The sequence below is a fragment of the Microtus oregoni genome, unplaced genomic scaffold (genome assembly GCF_018167655.1).
Source record: "Microtus oregoni isolate MIOR12 unplaced genomic scaffold, Mior012 000060F_ref0000265, whole genome shotgun sequence".
Lineage (NCBI taxonomy): Eukaryota > Metazoa > Chordata > Mammalia > Rodentia > Cricetidae > Microtus > Microtus oregoni.
The window spans coordinates 10534837-10553993 of NW_024543870.1; the positions used below are offsets into that span (position 1 = coordinate 10534837).

At 37.8% G+C, this 19157-nt stretch overlaps 1 protein-coding gene across 1 annotated transcript in view; it reads right to left on the reverse strand.

Annotated features, from left to right (window-relative positions):
• Nucleotides 1-1503: 1503 nt before the first annotated feature.
• The window catches only part of Calcrl (calcitonin receptor like receptor), a 71715-nt gene continuing 54061 nt past the window's right edge, over nucleotides 1504-19157 (reverse strand). The window contains exons 8-14 of the mRNA XM_041639843.1: nucleotides 16115-16241; nucleotides 13467-13620; nucleotides 12019-12079; nucleotides 11862-11928; nucleotides 10205-10423; nucleotides 9403-9444; nucleotides 1504-4516 (exon numbers count right to left, since the gene is read on the reverse strand). Coding sequence (XP_041495777.1) covers nucleotides 4292-4516; nucleotides 9403-9444; nucleotides 10205-10423; nucleotides 11862-11928; nucleotides 12019-12079; nucleotides 13467-13620; nucleotides 16115-16241 — 895 coding nt within the window. The 3' untranslated portion in view covers nucleotides 1504-4291. The remainder of the gene's footprint in view (nucleotides 4517-9402; nucleotides 9445-10204; nucleotides 10424-11861; nucleotides 11929-12018; nucleotides 12080-13466; nucleotides 13621-16114; nucleotides 16242-19157) is intronic.

Below are 19157 nucleotides of genomic sequence, written 5' to 3' on the forward strand. Positions count from 1 at the left end.
AATATTCTCCAAACACTAAAGACCGAATGTCCACGTGATCCAGCTATACCGCTCCTGATACACAGCCAAAGGGCTCTGTGTCTTATTACAGAGGTACTCACACACCCGTGTTTCTTAAGGCACTGTTTGTAACAGCAAGGAAATGGAATCAACCTAGATGTTCATCGATAGACAAATGAATAAAAAGAATCCAAGATATATGCACAACTGAATTTTATTCTGCAATAAAGAAAAGCAAAATAACGAAAGGAGGTTGATGAACCCAGAAATAACTGATGGACCTAGATGCATTACACTGAGTCAGTAACCCAGATTCATTGACAAAACCACAGAATCTCTCCTATACACACACCTTAGCTTTTAATGCCTACGTGTGTGTGCATAAACAGAGGTGAGCGTGGGTGTAAGTCTGTTTAACAAGAAGGTCGGGAGAGGACAAAAAATGTCCAGGAAGGGTGACAATAGCATTGGTGTGACATGCAGAAAGGGGGACGGAAAAGCACAGGGGGTGGGGTGGGGCGGGAACGTGGGTAAGAGTATGGGGAGGAGAATTCAACTGTATCTGAAAATTAAACCTATCGTTGTGTGTGCTCGGTACATCCTTTAGTTAAAAAGTAAGCTGGAACAGATTGTCAGAAACCGTGTCCATGGTAAACGCCATCTGGAGGAATTCCATTTCATACTATACCATTCCCAGTGTGCTTCTGGAGTAGTATATGCTTGGAACGCTTGGTAGACTTAGGTTTGTTTCATAATGTAATAACAACCTCAGCTGTAACAATGCTGACTCCACTTTGTGTATTAGCATTTGTTATTAGGATCTCACTCGGAGCCTTATTGTTTATGAATGATTAATTTCAGAGGTAATATGGTCTGTCTAGTTGGCTCTATTGTATTTTAGCCTTTTGCCACTGAGTAGTTCAAAATACCATAGGGATTAGTTCTGTTAAATGTAAGCACTTTGTTCTTATGTAAGCCTTATGTTATTTTTTAACTCTGTATCAATATTAGTACATTATTTTAATGTCTGTCTCTCCTGGGTGTGTAGTCTAATTGTATTGACTATTTTGCCTACTTTTACCAATATGTATACTTGATTAGTATTCTTAAATACAAATATTTGTATATTTACTTGTATTTTTATATTCTCAAGCATATATGGTATTTTAAATTCTCCTTTGGCATATTACTGGTTCCAACATCAGTTATTGAGTTAAACAAAATCTTTGACACATTTAAGTTTTTATTTGTATGAGGTTATGACCGTGTTTTCTTTTGAGAAAAACTTTCATTCTTCTTATTTCTAATATTTAACAGAAACCCACACTTTGAAATACAGTGCAGAAAGGAAGATGATTCCCTAAGCGTGTTCCTCTGTAAGAGAATCTTCCTTTTCTTACAGTGTAAAAACCTGTGCATGTAATAGTTTTAGCATGAAAACAAATTCATATCTTTTAATTTATTAAATACACTTACTAGTTTATTGAAGTCTTTAAAGAAAAGGCTGAAGACATCATCTTTTATTTTGCAAAATATCTCAATTGTGGCAAGAACTTTGTGAGAGATTTAGTTATTTTGTTCTCCAGAGGAGATGAGTGAGCATCAATGTTAGCTTTAATATTCTCATAAAATCTAAACAAGAGATTTTTAAATAGATAAAACATACGTTCTTTTAAGTGACTGGAACATCTTGGATATGTTTTACAGGTAATGTTTCTGTGAGTACATTAAAACACAAAGGAAATTAAAATATTCACATTAAACTATCTAAGCAGTGGGAACACTGCGAGTTCTGCTAAATTCTATACAGTTCGTTATATTCGAACAAACGTTAAACTCCAGGATGAATGGCTTATCAATAAAAAAATACAAAGTCACTTCTAAAAAGGTCAGCCATGACTATAAGAAACAACTGTAGAAAAACGATAGATCTAACTTTTAAAATACCAGAAATTCTCTAAATTAGTTTTTAGGCACCAGAGAAGTTTCCCTTCAAAACTGTCAGGTTTTTGTTGTCTACAAGCAATACAGAAAGTTTTCATTGGCACTTCAGTTTTACAAGTCTAGTTTCAACTATCATCACAAAACTAAAGCTGACGAATTTCAAACCAGTGCGGCTGAGGATCACTCCGCAGACGAGGTTGGCAGTAAGGAAATCTCAGCTACACTCAATACAGTAAAAGAATAATACAACGGAAACGTATACCACCTTTTAAACACGCTCTCTGGCAACAGCACTCTGTACTATCATTACGGCTAATACTTGACAGTTGGGGAGAATGCAGAGCCACGTGAACACTGTCAGCAAGGATAGGAATCTAGACCTCTGAATAATAAATAGCTAAAATCTGAGAGTGGTAAAAAGAAGTTTTGTACAGTTTTGGCAACTGAGAGTTCAGAACCATCTGCATTCCCTCCTAATGATGGCTTGCTATGAAATCCACAAAACTGAACCCACCTTAGTTACACCTTTGCCTGTACAGATAAATTACAAATATTTATACCAGATCACCTGTGTCAGTTCTTGACAATCCGAATTACTTTCCTTGATGATGCTAAACAACTATTGCAGCATAAATCACTACTTCTGATTCGTCCATTGTAACCTGATTAACACACTTCAAAAAACACATACGTGACTTTCCCCAAACTGACTTTTACTAACAGAAAGTCCAAAACAAAACAATATTAAAAGAACTGAATCCATTTAGATGCCTCTTTATCTCAGGAACAAGGCTTTCTTCTGTCTTAATTTAATTTAATTTAAACACCTGACAGTTCCTCCTCCATGCTAAGTTCAAGGCTTTCCCTGGCTTGTATTATCACCCACAGAAGTCTGAAATATTGAAACAGTGTGCATATTATATAGATAAAATTCCTCTATGGTTCATTTAAAAAAAAATAACCTGGATCTTTTTCAAAACTAGATAGCTTTGTTTAGTAAAAGTCAGTAAAGGATATTTTAGTGAATTAAAGCCCGCATGTGTAGCAGACTAGTTTTTCATGCTGTAGGTGTTATAAATTTCCTGATTTCAGTGAGTCGTCATCAAAATTGAAGAAATATGTCAGCACACCAAAGATAATGTGTTTGTAAAGTTATGGCTTTGCATTGTTATATAAATATTTCATATTTAATCACTGGTATTTCTAGGGTTTGTTATTAGTTCTCAGACTTCTGATGCTGGTATCTGGTTGTCCTTAAAATATTTACCAAATATAGACTTCAGGACTCTACCATAAAATCAGCCCAGATACAGCATCAGATACTAAGTTGCATATAATGCTGCATTATCTAATTGCTTTCAAAGTTACCGAGGTTCTGTTTAGAATTAAAACAATAAAATAAAATGAGTATTTACAGGTTCATTTGCATGAAATCAATCTCTCTCTCTCTCTCTCTCTCTCTCTCTCAGATTTAGAAGATAAAAAGAAATCCTTCATTGATTCCCTTCACGTAAAATGAGTGATCACTTGTCTACACAGTAGAATTGGAAAGGCCAAGGTTTCTATGTACAGATTAGGGAAACTGATCTCCTCCGAGGCCTGCACTAAGGTTTTTTTAAAAGTAGGCTGACAGGGGTTTGCAGCTTCCACCAATACGTCTCCCTAGTGATTCAGAAAAAGACTGCAAATTCTAGATTTTGCTCACCAAGTGTCAGATTGGATATGCCACAGGATAGAACTGTCTGTAGCAGCAACTGAGAAACCCATAGGCATTCTGCTCAGCTGCTTTCCTTAAAGAGAAGAACATGAGATGACAGAGATAACAAACTCCGTCTAGTTTATTAGAGACGTCATAAAGATGGCTGGAGTATCCTCTTGGAAAACCGTTCACTTCCAACAGATAACCATAGGTCAGAAAGTTTTATAACCAACATAAATCACAAATCTTTTCATGTCTGTAAAATGGAGCAAGGTCTCCTCAGGTGAGAAGCGCAGAGCTCTCTGGTCAGCGCGGGTGTGAAGGTGCGGTCACCCATTTGTGCGTGCGTGCAGTGCTGTGCGGGTTCCAAAACCTGGCAGCTCCCAAGAGGTGATTGTGTTTAGCTTCTTTCCAGTTCCACAGTTAACAGGTTGGTAACTCGAAACCAGCCCAGTGGGGGCATTTACTGGCCAACACTATCAGTTGAGGCTCTTCCCCCATAGAGAGAGGGTTGGACACTTATCAACACAAGTCTCTTTTCATTTGAGGGCTTTCTTGGTGGCATTCAAGAAATCCATCCGCTGTTAAACCTTCTGATTATGAAATCATGGGTTCGAGTGGCAGGAAACAGGTGAGGGCTCTCTACGATCACATGACTAGGTCATACATTTTTTCCGGCTTTAAGGCAACATTTTCAAACTCCTGAATGCTTTTTCCATTTAAGTGTTCAGTGGGGCAGTCTTGACTGTAGCCTTGGACATCACTGATGGTAGACACCGTGTAGGATGCGCTGCGGAGAGCTTCGGAGTGGGAAAAGCTGTTTCCAAATTGAATTTTATATTGGTTCCAATTTCTTCGCAGAATTGCTTGAACCTATCAATCAACAAGAAGCAGAAGCGGAGAGAACAACCCATTAGTTGAGATGAAACGTCTTATTTGAAGCACAGCAAAAATGTTTTTGCAGAAAGGGCTTATTTTTTAAATTTAAGAGGAAGACCAAATGATCCTAGTCTACACTTTAAGCAACTAAGGAAACCTCCGCAGGAAAACCACACGGTCAATATCTGCATGCTAGTGTTGAGTAAGTGCAGGCCAGCCTGAATATCATTGTGTCAAAGCCAAAAGAAAGGGGGAGAGAGAGATTTTAGCTCCTGAATTAGCTGTTTGCTTAGCCTGTTTGATGTCCTAAATTTGGTCTCCAGTACACATAACACACAAATTTTAAGTAAAACACTTTTATACTAGGGAACAGATTACAATTAATCTGTATTTTTTATTTAATTAATATTTTAATATTTTTATTCTGTGTCTAGTCTTTAAAGCTATAATAATCCAAATGGGCTATGTGTATTTTTGTCAAACACAATTCATCCATACCTTTTGTATCCAACATAATATGTATATATGGATTTTATATCAATACCTTGATGAAATGAGAGTGTATATGAATTGGGGAATGATGCAGATAAAAGGAACACGGGGCACAGGGGAAATTACACTGCCATCATTACTAACAGTAGCTTTTATTGAATGTGCTAAAAATGTACCACTTTCTGAAAGCGCCAGAGCCTTTGTCCTCACAGACCTCACTTCCTGAAATCATGGAATGCACTGGATTGGACAAGAGTTACGGTGGAAAACGTCTAAGAATGTCGCTTCTTCCTATTTTGCCTCTTTCCTTTTTAATATTTTCAATTAATTTATTACTTTTGCTTTATGTTACAAATGTTTTGTCTGAATGTTTGTAACTGTATCCAGTGAGGCCAGAAGAGGGAATTAGGGACCCAGATTTGTAGTTACAGATATTTCTGAGTCATTGTGTGGATACTGAGGAAGGAACCTGGTCCTCTGTATGAGCAGCAAGGGCTCTCAACTCCTAGTCCTTCTCCTGCATCTTTCTTTCTTAAAACAGACGTGAACTTTAATGCCTTTTTTTCCTGAGCGAAATGAGAGATTCTGAGTAGTATGTCAGATACAATGGCGCTGATTCTGACTGAATTGAGAGCACTAGAAAGACTTTCTTCATACCGAGTCACTAAACACAAAGAAGAATGTTCAGCCCCATATCAGACGCCATCCATCACCTTTCCGCTCTCAGGTCTGGAAAGCGGAGCTTAGAGACTGACCACTCTCGGTTCATGAAGCATTCACCCTGCCGCTCTGGCCTGACCTATGCTTGCCTGCGTCCTCATTGCTTGGATAGATTTTCCCAAGCTGTCAACTAATTTTTGGCCAGTTTTTATGTGCCGTGGGATAATCCTGTGCACTGTGAAGATGTGGTTTACTAATTCTAAATCAACATACAAGATATTTAAATTAAAGTGGCAGTAATATTTATGTATATAATAGCTTCAAAAATGCAAGCAAATGATAGCTATAATGTGTTATGTAAATATTCAGAGATGTGAACAGTATTTTTGAACAATTATGTAACTATTTTGGGTGGGAGTTATTTTGTTCTCATGTTTATAGATATCTTTTTCATTTATTATGTATACTAGAAGAATTAGATGCTGGAACTGCATAGCCTCAATCAAATGGTCATGGGATGTAGTTTCCCATAAAATATTCCACACTGTTATAAAGACCTCAACAAGAAGATACCATCTTGAGGTCCTAGGACGGATAGTTTTCAAGGAAAAGCTAACCAAATCCCAGCGGTCAAAATGAGTTTGACTGTTAGATGCTTGTCCTTGAAGAATATATGACTATAACCAACAACTTATTTCTTCTTGATGCCTAAATCATGAAAGGACAGTATTCTGAAATGTGGGTTACTATTTCTCAAAGTTGTTTTAAAGAATGTAATAAAGACCCAGAGTCTTTGCAAACCGGTGTGATATGAATGTTACAGTTTGAAGACAGAGGGGGAGTGCATGGGGAGGGGGAGATGGAAGTCGGTGGGAGGGAACAGGAGGAAAGAAAAGAGGGGAAACTGTGGTTGGCATATAAGATAAATTTAAGAAATGTTACTTAAATAAAATAAAATTTAAAGAAAGAATGCTACATTTTTAACTGCTTTCTCTAATACAAGATCATGCTTACTTAGCAGAATATTAAATTAGACATTCAATAAATTTAAAAGGGAAAAATGAAAAATGGCTGGTTCTATTAAAGATATGGATATAATTTCAGTGGTTTGTGTATGAGCTTTATACAGGCAGCTAAATCAAATGCTTAGGATAGTATAAGCTCACTAACACACGATAAGGATCAATAATACTCCTTAACCTAAATCAATTTTGAAGACTATGATAGAGGTTATAAAGAAAAACTACCCAGTTTTCTTTGTAGAATGTTAAGGCTTCTAAACAAATTCTTTTGTTTAGTTGATGAAAATACATATAATGCACTGTTGTTTCCGATGACTTCTGATGACCACAGCTCCTGTTTATGTTACCAGGACATAGTTTTATTTGAGTGGAATGGCGCTGAAATGGCCTGGCCACTTGTCAAACTACATTTAATGAGCAAGAAATACTGAGAGGACAATAGATGTTTGCGAAAAGCCAGCAGTGAGAGTCAAGCGAAGCGCAGATATTAGGCAAAAGCAAGTCACTTGACCTAACGAGAAGGGCAAGAAGGAAACTAAAACCAAGCAACTGACTTTAACAAAAACATGACATACTTGGAACCACACAGACTTAATCTGGTGGCTATTTCTTCATGCTACAGGAGTGGGAAGAAACTAAGAGGCAGAGAGGCAGAAAGGGAGGGATGAAGGCATTTCTTCAGACAAGGGATGAATCATGCTCCAGCAGGGGTTGTGTCTCCCAAGCAGAAGGAAAGAGGACAGATATTACAGATGTTGTCATGAGCTGAGGGATCTGGCAACAACCTCGTTCAAAGGTTTTCTTCTTATTAAAGTTTTTCAAGGCCAAATTTTCTCAATTTAAGGCATGGCAGCAGAACAAGGTACTGTGTCTCTTTTGTTTAGACAGATAAAGGACAACAGAAATACAAGGCACTAACTTCAATATTCCCTGGACGCCGTTTCGGAAGGAGAGCGCCAATTTGAAAATTAGATTTCTCAATTCTACGTGGTTTTTCATTAAAACAATGAGTTATCTGAGCAACAGAATGATGGAGCTATGCTATTCTAAGGAAGCGATGAGGTGGAGGCATTGTATAAACTCATTGCATTCCTCCCTCTACAAGTTCACCTTTTCAGCATTAGTGTAAAAAACTTGCTTTTATTTCCATTTTTAAGGACAAATATGCTTTCCTTGGTTCCAAATATTTCACAAACTATAACTGCTAGGAAGAAGTGTCTCCAGAGTTGGAAGGTACCACCATGTTGGTCCTTTAGCGCCTCCAACCCTAGTCCACTACCACATCACCTACTTTACTAGTGACTACGATTTAAATATTTAAAAGACACTAATCTGTGTCTACAGATAAAAAAAGCACATCTTCCCTGTTTCATACATACTCTTTGGCATGTGTTCATATCATTCTCATGAATATTTGATTGGTATAGCCAACATCAGCAACATACAGGATTACCTAAGTCAGTGTGTCATAATAAAGTCAGTATGACTCATAATAAAGTCTGTCGAGTTTTCCTGTCAAAACAAATGGTGTATGGGTTCTTTCTTGTTGCTAGAGAGAAATGGTCACTGTCATGTATGACATAGAAGAGTCACAGCACTAACAACAACTCGACAGCCACATATGACAGTGCGCTGTTCTCCCCCACTGTTAGACGTGGTGTTCTAAGTCATTATCATGTAACGGCTTTAGGTTCAGTTACATACATGTTAACTTTGACTTCAAACAATTTGTGTGATTACATCCAAAGAGAAAAAGTAAAAATTTACTTAGACAAGGACAAAGGACTTTATAGTTTTTCATAAGATGTGTATAATTTCCAATTATTTGTTTTACAGGAAATAGCCTCATGAATTATGCCATCTGGTCCGTGTGCTCCCCATCTGAGGTTTCCTGAGGAGTTTCTTGGTTGTCCAGCGCCTATTTCTCACTGAGCTGCTGTCTCGATTTCTGTGCTCAGTTTTGCTAGCTTGCTCCAAATGAAAACTGGCCAAGTAGACCAGAAGCAAATAAAAAGCAAAGTCAATAATGTTCAAACCACTGAGCAGTAACAATATCCAGATGGACAGGCTACTAAAGCCTCTCAAGCAGGAATTCCTCAGGTAAGACCTATAAATCTCCAATGTCAATTTGTCTTAATCGTCTGTATCTATGGTAAAACCCATCAAAAGGTTACATAGTTGAGTCTACTGAAAAGGACAAAGGGGGAAATGAGTAGACTCTGTCTCAGTATGGGCTCTATGAAGCTAAAGATTGCCCAGCACTGGCCCCAAAGCAGCATCCAGACTTAGTACATTCTCATGATAGATCAAAGGGCTAACTCGTTCTTGGAGTATTTTGAAGTAAGTCTAACTTTTCCCTGTTTCTCAACTCTAATATTACCTAAATTTTGAGATAAAAATTTGGGACTACAAAAAAATAATTTTATGTTATTTTTTTCTCTGATAAAATCGGTACTTGAAATAGTTGTTTTGGGCTTGGGTGGTGGTAGCCCACACCTTTAATTCCAGCATTTAGGTGGTAAAATAGGCAGATGTGAGTTTGATACCAGCCAGGTCTACAGAGCAAGTTCAAGGACAGCCAGAGCTACACAGAGAAACCCGGTCTCAGAAAAAAAAAATAGTTGTTTTGGGAGGAGTTTATAATTCCATCTTGTTTTAAAAGAAAAAAGTTTAAATTATAAAAGTATTAAAAATCAATAACCATACCTCTCCATTAAAAAAGCAGAAAATTGTAGACACCAGAAGACCCTGTTTAAAAAGAAAGCAGAATTATCTGGATCTATTTTTATTATATTCTTTATTATTTAAAACAATTTTAAATTGAAGATATTTTGGTCATATCCTTCCCCTCTACCAAGTCCTTCCAGATCTTCCCCTCTCCCTTACCCTACCGACCCAACTCTAAGCTAAATCAAAAAACAAATACTCAATAAAAAACAAAACCCCCTAAAACCAAGAAAACAAAATAAAACCAAAAGGGAAAAATAAACAAATAATAAGAAAACTAAAAACACCAAACTGTAACCAAACAAAAGCGTGCGTGCGCGTGCACACGCACACACACACACACACACACACACACACACACACACACACAAAGCCTGGGAAAGTCAATTATAAGCTGGCCAACTACTCCTGGTTCTGTCTAGCGTGGTTGATATACCCAGTGTCATTCCATTAAAGAAAACTTATTTTTTGCCCTCCCAGCAGATATACCTGACAGTTCAGTTGTCAATCTTTACTCCTGCAGTAAGGTTTTTGACCCATTCATTCACTCATTTCTTAAAAATATAACAAAATAAAATATAATAAAACAAACACTATCACACCCACGTCAGACAAGACAAACCAATAGAAGGAAAAGGGCCCAAGAGGAGGCACGAGAATCAAAAGGGTTCCTGTATTAATAATCCACTGTTACAGAAGCAGCCAGGAGGAAAACCAGGCCTCCATGCAAACTCAACACAAAACTTGCCAAGCTGGCTCTTGATTGGCGGGAGTCCCTTACCTGATAGTGCATCAGGATATGCATGACATAGTCATACACCTCCTCGGCAACCTTTCCTTCAGGCCTCCAGGGAAAGAGCACAAATTCAATGCCAAGGAGCGGGACCAAGATGAGGGTCGCTCTCACGGCTTTCATGTAAAGATTGGACTCCGCTTGGTGAGTAACTTTCAACTTGGTGATGAGAACGCGTACAATATTTAATAGGAAAAAGAGATTGACCTAAAAAAAGTAAAAAAGCATCTAAAAGTTAGTTCATGTTTAGTGCTAAGATGCCTCATGAGAACTGTTTTATGAGAAGATTTTATAAAACTTGGATTATTTCATGTATAAGGACTGAAGGCACATTTTGCATAATAATACACGTATTAATAGTGTGTATTTCTAGAGTAATGCTTTTCAGTTTACAGGTACATGAATTTTGGTGAAATTAACTTTTAGAAAAATAAAATTATGGTAGAATCACTATGGAGCACATTCGTCCAGGAAATATTTGGGTCATTTTCTTAGTACATTTTCTATATAATATTAAGGCTTGTCTACGATTCCAAGTCAAGATCATAAACACTTTTAGAAAAAAGAATTGTCCTTAAGAAATGTTAGGCTTTAAGGATGTATTGGTGTGTGTGTGTGTGTGTGTTCCCATGAAGGCCAGAGGAAGAAGTCAGATCCCTGGAACTGGAAATACAGGCAGCTGTGAACTGCCCAATATGCAGCTGGGAACAGAACACAGGTCGTCTGGAAGACCAGCAAGTGTTCTTCTCTATGAAGCCAACTCTCTAGCCTCAACAATCATTAAATTTGAAAGAATTGCCTTTCCACTGGAGCCCGTACTGTAGACTCCCCAAGCATACTATGCCATCATGATTCTGTACATATTTGGTTTCTCTTCCTTTTTGATGATCATTGCCACAACACCCTTTTATATAAACATTTCTATGACAAGTACTTGAAATAAGACTGTCATTTTCTTTATGCTTATGAAGAGATGATCATACAACTGAACCAGCTGACATTCAACCTAGCCGATGAAGTTTTGACTTGCTATAATTGTAAATGACTTTCCACAACTATAATTTACTAGTTATTGTCCTGTAGCAACTTTCCTAAAGGGTTTGCATTGTCTTTGAAGAGATTCATAGAAATCTGAAAATGGAATTTGACTCAGTAGTTAAGAACCTGTCTTATGAAGCATTAATTTCAATTCATCTATACCCTCCCATCCCTTTCATCCATGTTCTCTGTCAGACAGAGAGGGAGAACAAGGAAATATTTGATTGAGAGAGCCATTATGGGGCTAGCAAGAAACCTGGCACTAGGGAAATTCCCAGAAATCCACAAGGATGACCCCAGATAAGACCCTAAGCAGTAGTGGAGAGGATGGCCTTCCCCTGTAATCAGATTGGTGACTACCTTAATTGTCATCCTAGACCCTTCGCCCAGCAACTGATGGAAGCAGATGTAGAGGTCCACAGCTAAGCACTAGACCGAGCTCCCAGAGTCCATTCGAAGAGAGAGAAGAGCAATAATATGAGCAAAGAAGTCAAGACCATGATGGGGATACTCACAGAAATGGCTAACCTGAGCTAGTGGGAGCTCACTGACTTCAGAGCGACAGCAGGAGAGCAACAGTGAGAAACGGAGGATTTTAGTTACATACCAGTAGAGCAGCACAAATCGGTCCATGGATGATGTAGAGGAGGTGGGTATCGGAGCTGATCCAGCAGCTAGGGGATTAAGTAAAGACAATAATGTATAAACAGAAGGTTTTCGTTTTGCTTGGTTCTAATAGAAATCACAAATGGAAGCCATCTTACTTGTCATTGTAATACATGCTTCTGGCCATGGCGTGGATGCAGGCGGGGAGCAGTGGAAACCCTACAAAGAAGCAGACGCAGATGAATGGATGTCTTTCCCTACAGGTGAGGCTTCTCAAAGAAGGCACAAATATGACATCTGGAGACACTTCAGGAGCCAAAAATAATGAGCCACCTACGTCTGCTGTGTGATAGCCAAGCAGTAAATGTGACAGACTGTCAGGCTAGACATACATCATTCCGAATCCGTAAGATTCCAGAGATTAAAACCATAGCATGCTGCTAAGTCACAATCCTTAAAAGAATTTCTGTATTTATTTACTTTCTGTGGGATGAACTTGGCTAATATGTAATATCAATGTTGGAAATTTTGGGACTGATAATCATTTCTATTGTAAAAGACAGATTTTACTGTAATCCATGTTTTGCAGGGAAAAAAAGAGAAGATATGTTTCTTATACCAAGATTTCTGTGTGTTTTGAAGCTTCTAAATAAGATCTTGAAAAAACTGAAGTAAAGAACTATTTGATAAAGACAATAAGAATGTGCTAACAATTGGGTATGTGAACAGGCATATGTCTTTAAATCTATCTCAGTATCTACGTCTCCATCTAGGTAGAAAATTAAAAAGTAAAATGATTGCTTTATCTCTGAAAACTTGTCCTACATGAATCAATTTTCTACATATTATGTTCTTATATCTTATTCCAATGACCTTAGGAAGCACACACAATGCCAAGAGATTATGTGAAAGAAGTAGATCTTTTGCATACTTTAATTTAATTATTGAAACCCCTAGTTTAACTATAAAATGACAGTTTATGATCTTTACAGGGCACTCAGATGATTCTCTGCAAGTTCAAAGCCTTCCTAATCTAATAGCAAGTTCTAAGCCAAAAAAATCTGGTCTCAAAAACAAATAGACAGACAGACAGAAGAAAAGGAAGGAAGAAGGAAGGAAGGAAGGAAGGAAGGAAGGAAGGAAAAGAGGGGGAAGAAAGAAAAAGAAAGAAGGAAAGAAGGAAAGGAAAGAAAGAAAGAAAGAAAGAAAGAAAGAGGGAGGGAGGGAAGGAGGAAGGCAGGGAGGGAGGGAAGTCAATCTCAAAGGTTTCTTGGTGGAGTTTAAAACACCAGCGACCTCTTTTTACACGCGACAAAGGAAATTCAGAAGACCATATCCTTAATTCATAATTTTAATTCTATTGTTTAGTCATTCAACTAAGATAAGCTTGTTGCTGGAATATCAATGTTTAAAAAGATGTATTATTAATCAAAATGAGACTAGAGAAACCATGAGTCTGTGACACTTGGCTTTCCATAGTTCAATCCATCACAGCGAGGAAAGCCTCGGTTTACATGTTAAGAGTGATTGGTAATAAGTCACACTGCCTGAGAGCTGAAAGCCTTCTCAATCAGTTGGTTACAAAGGTCATGACAGTGGCACCTACCCCAGCCAAGAAAGTAATACCACATCAAGTGCTGCTTCTCTGCAAACACGGCCACCACGATGAGCGTGTGCAGGTAAATGCCTTCACAGAGCATCCAGAAGTAGTTACAGCCCATCAGGTAGAGATGGATGAACTGAGACACTTTACAGCTCACCTGTGACAAGGTAAAAAGTGGTTCTTAGTCTACGAAATCCCCATGAGAAGCGTTTGTCCAAGTTTATTTCAGAAACCATGGGATTCTTCTTTCCCCACCACACAACTGTGCGCACGAGGGTGTCTGGGTCGCACAGTGCTCTTCTGAACACCACCCCGTGATGGCCCTAAAGTTATTAACCATGAACTTTATCAGTTCATAAGAACCATGTGGTATTCCAAACAGTTCTGCAAAGTCCAAAATCTCCCTTTGCTTGAGGGTGTCTGCTTTTCTAATGTGTTCCGATTATTGCACAACGAACATAAACTGTCCATCGTCCACAACTGCAATCTCTTTGATTGTGGCAGTGGCTTTCGGTTAGAAAAACTTTGATAGCCTTATCTGCACTTAATTAAACATGTCCAAATACTTGGAAAATTTGGTAACCTTCATTCCGCAGGAATAAATAAAACTTACTGAGTAATTCTCTAATGAAGCTAAAGCACTGGAAAGACGTTTAGAGTAATCACGGATTAGAGAAAATAGCAAGTGCATGAATGTCATCCTAAAGGCTCTGGAAAATTGTCATTTATACACAGTTACCAAATTCTTGAATATTTCTGTGAGGCACGCACTGAAAATGGCCACACATTGTACAGATAAAAACACTAGTAGCAAAAAAGTGAAATAATTTGAAAATATTCATATATTAACCAGGTCTGCATCCTAAACAAAAAATCTATAATTTTACTTTCATTATTACATGAAATAACACCTTCCTTAAGGATATTTGTAATGTCATTTCCTCATCTGTGTGGAAAACTCTTTTACAAAATTTTAAACAATGCGGTATGTGCTTTACAAGATGACAACCAAGTCTTTTAAAGATAAAATAATTTTAACTGCACATTTTGAGTATATTTATGATGTATTTAACCTTTAATAGTTATATAGGTATTACATTCTTTTCTAATTCAATTTGATTCTGATGTCACTTTAATCCCAGCACTCGGGAGGCAGAGGCAGGCAGATATCTGAGTTTGAGGCCAGCCTGGTCTACAGAGCAAGTTCCAGGACAGTCAGAACCACACAGAAAACAAAAAACAAAACAAAAAAATAAACAAAATTAATATAAATTATTATGGGAGAAAGCATTTAGACTATACTTCAATAAATATTTCTGTAGAGAGCACTGTTACTATAATCAAAAATATGCTTTTCTAAGTAATAAATTCACCGTACTTTAACTTATACTTTGTTCAATAAATATATACCCTTGTAAATAATTGTAGGATTTAGAAACTCCCATTGGGTTACACAACGAATTCTCTCATTTGTAGAGAAACTCATTCTGAAATGGCAGAATGGCAGCTCATGTTTTATATTGCTAATTATATCCTGGCCTGTTTCCTGCCCCAGTGACTTTAGAGAGAAACACGAGAAAGATTAAATCACCCGGATGCACATGTGCAAACCATGGGCGAAACTTCAGAGCTGTGTAAATTACCCTAAAAACACATAAAACCCATGTTATTATTGACCCATTTGTTTCAAACTCCTTCCCTTCTCTGATTTCAGTAACTAGATAATATAATCCAGAAAACACAGCTTGATGCTCCCAAGAGCACACACACACCACATACATATGCCACACACACACACAAACCCACAGCACATACATATGCCAAACACACACACACACATGCACACCACATACACACAGCACACATGCACACACATACCACACACACATATGCACATACCACGCATACACACACCACGCACATACACACCACACATGCACACATAACACATATATGCACACCACACAAACACATACAGCACACACATCATACAAACACACAGAAACACCACACAAATACAGACACACACACACACACACATATCCATATCCAAAATTGGAGATCTGCAGCGATATTAAACTAGATGCTTCCAAAAGTGTGACTACTTCTGCTATATATACATATATTTGAATCCAAATGTAGCTTACATATAAATATCATGGGGAGTTTACATACATAAAAATTTTAGCATACATTTTAAATATGGCTTTAGGAAGAAAATGTCATCAGTATCTATTGAGACAATGATTGGTAGAGCATTGGAACATTTTATTTTAACAGATTTTAACTTTATTCTACATACAAAGTATGTAAGTCCTTATCTTCCTGGTTTTATTAATTTTTAATGCAAGCCTGACGCCAAAATATAATTTAGGGTTCTCATTACATATGTTTTTCTTTCGTGTAACAACTCAGTCGCTTTTATTGCTTTTTAAATTGGATTGAGCAAATGGGCTCCATAGCCAGACGCGAACTGAGGCTGTGGAAATACTGAGGGAATTTACCTCCCTAGACGGTAATATCACTGAGATAAACCTGCATGTCAAACCCAGCATTTACATATGCATTAATTTAAGGACATACATTTTCCATACCAGAAACCACCCCCATCCCATATATCTTCCTGCTAATTCTCCAAGGGTTTTACTTACAGGATTTGTGGCCACCAAGGCCTGGTTGTTGGCCACCGCAGTGAGGTGGATGATTGTCACAATCGAGTTACATATAAATGAAAAGAACAGGTTCTTATGCAAGGTGATCCGCTGGCAGCTTAAGCTCCTACAAGGCAAAATCAACAAATAAATAAAAATAAAAAACCCTGTGTTGATATCATAAAATGTTTCTACAATTGTAATCAGATGTAATTCAAATAAAGTACAATTTCAATTGATAAAGATTGCCCTAATTTTGAAAAAAAAATATTTCTTATCCATAATTTTTACTTGATAAAAGTTTTAATTGAGGAAAAGCCCAGATGGAAATGAGTTGGCTTGGTAGAGGAGCCCATACATATGGGTGGGAAACTTGTCTGTACAAAACCTCTGCATTAATTTCTTCTGTTTAATTCAAACGCAATTAATATTTTAATTCATTCTGCAAAAGCAGAAATTGAAATTCAGTGAAGTTACATAATCAAAACCATACTGACAATGAACTAGAGTCCTTCAGTCTATCTGAGACTCTCAGCAGATACAATGCCTCTGGCTACACTGCACGGTCCCCTGTGCTCATAGACAAGTATGTTTCCTTGGGGTGGTGAGGACTGTATTTATACTGACCCGTCATGGGAAATATAATTGTATTTAGACTAGCTTTATAAACAGAAACTAGGAATCATGGAAGATTGTTCAGTTTTGCTGATTATTTCTCTGGTTGACCCAGGTATCCTCAAGCTATAAAAAGAAGTTGACCTTTTATCATTTGTATAAAACCAAGAAGAACTGGCCCTGTGGCATTCTTAAAGGGTAGATTTTAGAAGAGATGTCACCACAGTTGAGTGAAGCAGCTTGTTAGATGTAATCCACAGTCAATCTTAGATTGATTATTTTTCTTTTGCACATGACTAGCTGGCCCACGTTCAAGGGAAAATTCCTGTACAGATTCCCTCACGAAGAAATTGAACAGTTTTATTTGGGGTTCCAGGTAATAATAAGAAAATGAAACCTACATGAAACACAGTTAAGCATGTGTGAAGGAATGCATGATGACCACTTCTTTGCAGAAAGTAAAACCTCATAAGGATTTTACTAAAATTCAGATAATCTCCCTTGAGAAACCACCTTCCACGATTCCAAGACTTCTACTTTGAAAATTAAAGAATTAGTATCATTTTGCCACCTCCCTTTACATTAAAAAACAGAATGCATCAAACTTCGGAATTAGAATGGGTACCAATGTTTTCCACGTTTGAAATCACAAAGTTGAGAATATTTTCCTTCCAAAATGCGTGTGGCTCTGTGGGTCTACATACATAGCTCTACTGTGTCCAAGAACGAGGATGTCAACGTAACCCAAACTAATGTTTAAAGGTTGCCAATGCATACTGGATGCTATCAGGAAAGCTTTAGAAAAGCTTGAAACAGTTCTTAAATAACCACTGAGTGTAGCCAAGATGGCCATTGGACAGCAGGTGCTTGCGACCATCTGCAGTCCATCAGACAGAAAGAATTGCGGCTCCTGGATTCATACTAGAGCCGGTGAACTTGGCTGGGTTTCACAGCAGCAAAGAGAGGACCGCTCAAATAAAGTCTGATCTACAGAGTGTTGAAGATATCCTACAGCAGACAGCAATTTTCGAGAATTTTGAGGAGTAGCACGATTCTTGTCATTTAAAGAAATTCAGCCCTGAAGGACAGCCTGCTTCCAACAAATGACACAGCAGCAGATGAAGAGGGGAGGGACCACACAAAGATGTTCTTCTGACAGGAACTAGTAGAACGTGCGGTTTTCCTCCATATCGCTCTCCTACGATGAAAGTCCTAACCGCCAACTGTCTGCTGGGGGCTTCCACTCTATGTATGGAGTGCCAAGCATTGTTTGGGAAGCAACTACTTAGTAATACACATACTTACTTCTTTGGGTTACAGAATTTAAGTAAATAATCTGTCAGCAACAAAATATTTCCCTTAATGTGACTAGTTTGCCATTTTCTGCTAAACACCTCTCTGATCTAAGTCATTGAATAAAACTTATGCCCGTCTTTAAAAATACACATAATTTTCCAATTATGATTAAAGATTAGAAAACTTTGCTTAAAGGACAAATTTGAAGGATTTTAAAGTAATTGATCGCATGCATTAAAGTCTTTTATGAAAAGAGCATTACATGCACCTGGTAACAGAAGCCTGAAATCGTAACTATCTGGGAGGTCATGGTAGGAGGATTAATAGTTCAAGGCTGCCTGGACTACGGAAGGTTCCAGACCAAGTTTAAAAGCTTAGTGAGATTTTATCTCAAGTAGAATTTAAAAAATCACTGTACTAGGAAAAAGAGCACCCACCTAACATGCACACAGCCATGGGGTTCGGTCTCCAGCACTGATGAGCCAACTCAAATTAAATTAAATATGGCAAGACTTGAAAGAAATAGCAAATGAAAGTTGAAAGATAGGATCAGGGGGATATAGTATCAACATTTATGATAACATGGTATACATGTATAAAATTCAACAATAAATATGATCTTAAAAGATTATTTTAAGTGTTGATATGTACGTATGATATGCTCATGGGAAAAGACCGGAAGAAATTGAAGTGTTAGCCATAGCTAAAAACTTTTTAGACTGCTCTTTGTACATGTGACCATCCTGCCCCTTCTTATACTAGCTTACCTATCTGTTCCCCTTAGCAACTTCCTTTTCCTGTGATCGCCCCTTTCCCCATCTGTCTTAAATGGTGTAAACTTAGGGATGAGCAGCTGCTACACGCTGTCTTCTGAAGCTGTAACTGAGTATCAGCCTACTTAACTCAAGCCACTGCCCTGGGCTGTAGCAATCCTGACACTCAGCTGAGCTGTCAAGACTGTTAGAATAAACTAGATCGCTGCCAAATCCGTTCCCTCTGTGTTGTGAAAACATACCCCACTGTCTAAAACATTGGCCTGTTGCTTTCCTTTCCTCCATGTCTGCCTCTAGGCCCTGCACAGATTAAACAAAGCAGACAGATGCAATCTGACATATGGCTTCCATCAAGGTCT